Source organism: Eulemur rufifrons, unplaced genomic scaffold, assembly GCF_041146395.1.
Source record: "Eulemur rufifrons isolate Redbay unplaced genomic scaffold, OSU_ERuf_1 scaffold_84, whole genome shotgun sequence".
Classification (NCBI taxonomy): domain Eukaryota; kingdom Metazoa; phylum Chordata; class Mammalia; order Primates; family Lemuridae; genus Eulemur; species Eulemur rufifrons.
In genome coordinates, this window is record NW_027182866.1 from 154,649 (window position 1) to 160,648 (window position 6,000).

General features: G+C 69.8%; 1 protein-coding gene across 5 annotated transcripts in view; it reads left to right on the top strand.

The window, feature by feature from the left end:
* Positions 1 to 2,799, top strand: part of AGRN (agrin) — a 35,454-nt gene extending 32,655 nt beyond the window's left edge. For 4 of the 5 annotated variants that reach the window (XM_069464667.1, XM_069464668.1, XM_069464670.1 and 1 more), the window contains 3 exons: positions 597 to 821; positions 1,196 to 1,299; positions 1,567 to 2,799. In XM_069464667.1, the coding sequence (XP_069320768.1) occupies positions 597 to 821; positions 1,196 to 1,299; positions 1,567 to 1,724 (487 nt within the window). In that variant the 3' untranslated portion in view covers positions 1,725 to 2,799. Of the gene's footprint in view, positions 1 to 359; positions 393 to 596; positions 822 to 1,195; positions 1,300 to 1,566 lie in introns of all 5 variants that reach the window. The other variant, XM_069464669.1, reaches the window with a different exon arrangement.
* Positions 2,800 to 6,000: the final 3,201 nt, after the last annotated feature.

Consider the following 6,000-nt stretch of genomic DNA (forward strand, 5'->3'; position numbering starts at 1 on the left):
TCTGTGTGTGGGGGAGTGTGAGTTCTGTGTGTGATTGTGTCCGTGTGTGTGCGTGTCTGAGTACGCATGTGTGTGCGTGTGCACATGTGTACTGGGGCGTCGGGGCCACGCCCAGGCAGGCAGCCCCCAGTCCCCAACCCCCGCCACCCCCACCTCACCCCTCCAACTCTGCACGCAGCCTGAGCCTCGCCCTCCCTGGGTGTCCACACGTGCACGTTGCATGTGTGCTGTTGCTGGGGCTTTTGGGGGGCGGGGTCACGCGTGTCTCCATGGACGCTTGCTCTTCCCCTTCCGTCTGCGAGGGGCGCGTCAGCCCACCCACCCCCGCTTACCTGCCTCCCTCTCTTCCTGCTTCTAAGCCCCAAAACTCCGGATTCCGGGGCTTCTCCCAGGTGAGCACGCGGCAGTGCCCGGCCCCGCCCGCTGGCCGGTCACCTGCCGTCCTCCCGCCTCCCCGGTCGTCTGCACCCAGCTGTCCCTCTGTCTGTCCGTCTCTCCCCTGTCGGTGTCTGCCCGCCTGCCTGCACCGTCGCCCCGGGTCCCACCGCGGCCCCTCCTTGCTGCCGCCCTGACCCTGCCCTGCCTTCTGTCCCCAGCGAGAAGGCGCTGCAGAGCAACCGCTTCGAGCTGAGCCTGCGCACCGAGGCCACACAGGGGCTGGTGCTGTGGATGGGCAAGGCCACGGAGCGGGCAGACTACGTGGCACTGGCCATCGTGGACGGGCACCTGCAGCTGAGCTACGACCTGGGCTCCCAGCCCGTGGTGCTGCGCTCCTCCCTGCCGGTCAACACCAACCGCTGGCTGCGGGTCAGGGCGCTCAGGTCAGCGGGGCCCGGGCGCTGCCTGCACGTGCCTGGCGGGGCTGTGCCCGTCACTCCTGGCTGGGCAGGGTTGGGCAGGGCAGGACAGGCCGCCTGACCCGAGGTCAGCGCCGGCGGGGGGCAGGGAGGGACGGGAGGACGCGGGAAAACCAGTCGCCGTCAGACGACTGCCTTCTGGAAAGGCAGCTGTGCCCTGCCCGGACGCTGGGCGGGACGCGTCCCCTGGTCTGAGCGAAGCTTGGCCGGCTCAGTGCCGCAGCCACCAGCTGCTGTTCTGGGGGTCAGGGCCCCCCCATCCTGGCCCCCTGGGGTGGATGCGGCTCGGAGTGGGGGAGGGCGCTCTGGAGCCCCTGGTGGTCTCACCCCTCCCGCAGGGAGCAGAGGGAAGGTTCCCTTCAAGTGGGCAACGAAGCCCCTGTGACTGGCTCCTCGCCGCTCGGTGCCACACGGCTGGACACAGACGGAACCTTGTGGCTTGGTGAGTTGGGAGGGGAGGCCAGGTGGTGGGGGCCCCACGGGCCTCCTGGTATCCGAGGGACAGGCGCCAGCCCCCTCAGCATGGCGGCGATGGCCCGGCTGGGGCAGGGCTCTGTCCTCTCCCGCCTTAGCCCTGCCACTCCCGGGGCTGTGGGCAGGAGGCGAGGCCCGCGGTGGGCACACCCGCCGGTCCCCTGGTCTCCCCGGGCGAGTGGGTCCGTCTGTCGGCCGTACTGAGTCGCAGCTGGGCCACCCGTCTGTCCTGCAGGGGGTCTGCAGAAGCTGCCCGCGGGCCAGGCCCTGCCCAAGGCCTACGGCACGGGGTTCGTGGGCTGTCTGCGGGACGTGGTGGTGGGCCAGCGCCCGCTGCACCTGCTGGAGGACGCCGTCACCAAGCCAGCACTGCGGCCCTGCCCTGCCCCGTGAGCTGGGACCCGAGCCCCCCGCCCACCCTGCTGTAATTATTTTCTATTTTTGTACACTTTTTGCTTTTTGACATGATTTTCTTGCCTGCTCGTGGGCCGGAGGGACGTCTGGCCCGACCCCCTTCCGTCCAGGCCACCGCGCTGCGGAGACAGACCGTGTTGAGGGACTCGCGGGCACCGTGGCGGCAGGGAGGGCTTGGCTTGACACAGCCTCGGACGAGCCCCTCTGCCTCAGGGTGCCACGCCTCAGGCCGCGCACTGTGCCCCCCGCTCGGGTCCGCGGTGTCCCCCTCGTGTCCCCAGCCCATCAGCAGACCCTGCTCCCGGGTCACCCTGGCTCCATCTGGCAGGGGCTGTGCTCGCCCCACAGGGCCCGTCTCGGTGTGAGCTGCTCCCTGCCTGGCCTGGCCTGGACCTCTCGTGCCAATACTGTGACTTAGGGGCTGCACTGCACCCCCAGCCGTGTCCCGCAGTCCCGAGGTGCTGGGGAGCAGAGGCCAGGCCCAGGCCTGTCTGGGGCTTCCCGCCCCTCAGCTGCCCCCGCCCATCCACCCAGCTGCCCTGGCCGTGGCCGCGCCCCTGCCCCACGACCAGGTCCCAGGTCCCAGGAGGGGCCCCGGAGGGCGCAGGCGGCTGTGCCTCGGCTCCACTGCCTGCCGGCCGCACATCCAGCCTGACCACCGCCCTGTCCTTCGTGCATTGATTTCATCTGACGCCGGCGTGGGTCTCCGTCCTTCCTGCCCGGCCTGAGCACAGCCGGGCGCTGCCGCGGGGCTCAGCCTCACTCCGGGTCCAGGGTGAGGGGCTGTGGTTCCTGCTGAGACGGAGCAGGGCCGGCTGGCGTCTGGCCAGGGCGCAGGTGCCAGGGCAGTAGAGGTGGCCCTGAAGCCAGAAATGCCTTAAATTGCAGCGTCCCATCTCGCCCCCACCCTCGCCGCCCGGCCCTGTCCTGGGAGCCAGGTACAGCTGGCGGGGTGGCCGCCAGACCCTCGCCAGGGCCGCGCCGGGGCTGGAGGGGGCCCCGTGGTGTCATATTACTAACTCCAGTATGTGTGTGTCGATCACCGTGAAATAAAGTCTGAAACTTTAAAGGAGGCGCTTGAATCTGCCCTCCCCCACGCCCAGCGCCCAGCCGGTGGCTTCGGGCTCCGCTCCGTGGTGAGGACACAGGCTTTGAACTCCCTCGGGTGGCCCTGGGAGGAGCAGGCGGGCCCTGCTCTGGGGATGGGGCTTCCTTCTGTCAGAGGAGGCCCCTGCGTGGAGTATGGGCCACCGCGCTGCGGGGGACCCTGGAGGCCATGCCCCTGGGGCCTCCTGGGAGTTGACAGGCCCTGCAGGCAGATCCCCCAGTAGGCGTGTGCGTGCGTGTGCCGGTGCGTGTGCACACATGGCCTATGTCCGTGTCTCCGTGTCTGAGCACAGGGCCGGGGGGCCCCGGGGCAGAGCCACGGTGAGCGGGAGAGGGACGCTGCCTTTCCACTGGTCCCGGGCGCAGGGCTGACCGTGGGCGTAGCTGGAAGGCCCCGGCGGGTGTCAGTGTGGCAGGAGGCCCCAGAGCAGGAGCCGGGACTCAGCCGCTGGCAGCAGGATCTGGGGAAGCCGCGGGGGCACCGCGTGGCATGTACTTCCACGGCCAGGGCACAGGACGGGGGCGTGGGTCAGGGGTCAGGGTGGTCCCCGGGGCCTGGCGGGCTCGGGGCTCTGAGGAGCCTGGGGGGTGGGGGTTGGAACAGGAGACTGGACGGACGTAGGGAGGATGCTGCTGTGTGGGGAGGGGCGTCAGAGGCGGTGCTGGCTTGGTGGGCACAGGCGCCTGCAGGAGGAGGAGGGATTTGGGGTAGAACAGATAGGCCTGCACTGGGTGGGCTGCAGGTGGGGGCAGGAAGAGATGCTGACCGAGGTGAGGCACCAGAGCACTCAGACACGTCCAGGGGGCTGGTGGCCCCCCAAGTGGAGTCCAGGGGGCCCCCCAAGAGGAGTCCAGGAGGGTCTAGAGGAGCTGGGGGCCCCCAAGTGGAATCCAGGAGGAGAGGAGGGGCCTCAGAGGGGAGGGGAGAGGGCGTGGGGGGACAGGGAGAGGTTCAGAGGAGCTGGTGCTGAGGACTCCAGGGTGACCTTTGGTGACATGGGGTGAGGTGCAGAGGAAGCCACGGCAGAGAGGACCCTGTGTCCGTGGGCGGGTGGGATTTGGGGTCTGAGAGGCTGCAGTCCCCAGGGGAGGAAGTTCCTGCCCATGGACCATCCTGAAAAGCGGGTGTGTTCCTGGGAGGGTGATGCGGGGCGGGGCGGGGCGGGGGGGGGGAAGGGACGTGCCCCCTCTGGGACACGGCCACGGGGACAATCACAGGCCTGGCACCTGTGGGGTCGAGGACTGGCTGCAGCTGGGGGTGCAGTTGGCACCAACCGGGGAGTGAGAGACCACCCTGCGCCAGCCCCTCCAGCCTGAGCCCCGCGGCCGCGCCCCTGCCTGGCTCTGGAGTGTGGGGGCGGCTGCGAGCCCTGAGCTGGGGGGGGCAGAGGCTGCGGAAGTGACGCTGCAGGTGAGCCCTGGGCACTGAGGCCCCTACGCCTGGTGACACCAGGAGAAGCGCCTCGGGCCGATGGGCGCAGATGGGTGGGCGTGGTTGAGATGCCACCCTGGACGTCCCTGTGCTGCCAGCCGGCTGGCCCCCAGGCCTGAGGTCCTGACTCCTCTCCCCGGCCGGGGCCTGCCAGGCCTGGCCTCACTCTCACTCCCAGCCCAGAGCCTGGGCCCGGGCGAAGGTGCCCTGCAGGGAGCAGGACAGTGGTGGCTTAGGGCACGTGGCCCTGCTCCAGGCACCCTTTTGGCCACCAGAGATGCTGTTTATGGGGACACCCCTCTTTCCCTAGGCCTGAAACTGAGTGCACGGGGCATCCCGGAGGTCCAGTCTCCCCTACCCAGACCTGGCCTGCCCACCTGCAGGGACCTGGCGTCCTCCTGCAGAGCCCCCGGGGGCCCAGCTTAGGGGTGGGCTGCCTGGCAGGCCGGGGGCTCGGACACGTGTCGAGCTGGGACAGGCACAGGTCGGCCGGCGTCCTGCCTCTGTGTGGGGGAGGCGGGAAGGGTCCCAGGAACCGGGCACCCCTGGACCCTCGCTCCCTGTATGTGCACACGCGTGTGGAGCTTGGGGCTGCCTGAGCCTGGAGGTTGCAGGAGGCGTCACCCTGTGATCCTGCGTGACCCTCATCAGTGGAGGGCTCACAGGGTCTGTCTGTGGGGAGCTCAAGGTCCTCAGCCCAAGGCAGAGACCTCGCTGGCCCCGGCAGTGCCTGGGGGGGGGGGGCGAGGAGCGAGGTGAGGGGTTGGCAGCCTGGCCCCCCCGCCCCCCATGGGCTGAGCGAGTGGGATCGCGGAGACCTCGTCAGCTCGCAGCCTGTGGGTCCCAGTGCGTCCAGCTGGACCCCGCCGGCAGGGGTCCCGGCACCGTCCTCGGGGACCGGCTGGAATGACCTTGGGTGCTTCAGCCTCCCTCTTTGTCCCCTGAGCAAAGTGCTGCCGCTCAGTGAGGGCCACCAACATGTCATCTGCATGTGACCCTGGCCGGGCTGGGCTCCACCCCGCCCTGTGACCGCCCCGTCTGGACTGTTGCTCCTCCAGCCCCTGGCCCTGTCCACCCCCTGCAGGCCTGGGCAGGCCGGGCCAAATCCCCGAGCAGAGGGATTTGCGGGTCAAGGGCCCCTGCCCTGTGCCCCCGCTCAGCCCTGGGCCCCCGGCACGGCGGGCAGGGCTGGCACTGGTTGCCCAGCGCTGGGGGCTGACGTGCCGATACTGGTGCCTGGGAGGGCCTGTCCCTGGGAGGGGCTGCTGAGACCCCTTGGGCTCCCCCTTGTTCCAGGGTTGGGGAGGAAAACACGTCTCTGGGTCATCCCGTCCCGTGTGGTCACAGCCAACCTGGCTGGGTTCTTCTGGGACTGGGGGTGGCAGGGCCTGGGGGTGGGGCTGGCGGCAGGACGGCCAGGTCCCCGCAGGGAGATGGGAATGTGCATCCAGGGCACAGGAATTCTAACCCAGGACCCTCCCCCGTCTCTGTCCCGCCATCTGGCACAGGCGTGTCTGGGCCCCTGTGTTGTATGTGCAGGCGTGTGCACGAGCCATTCCCGTGTCCCCCAGTCCACACTCCCGCCACGGGGAAGTCCCTTCTGCACCTGGAGCACCACGGCCACAGCCACGCAGGGAGCGGGACCAGCCAGTGGCCCGTCCGGGTTCAGGCTGACCTCGTGGGTCACCCCGGCGGTCTGGCGCCTGTCGGGGAAGG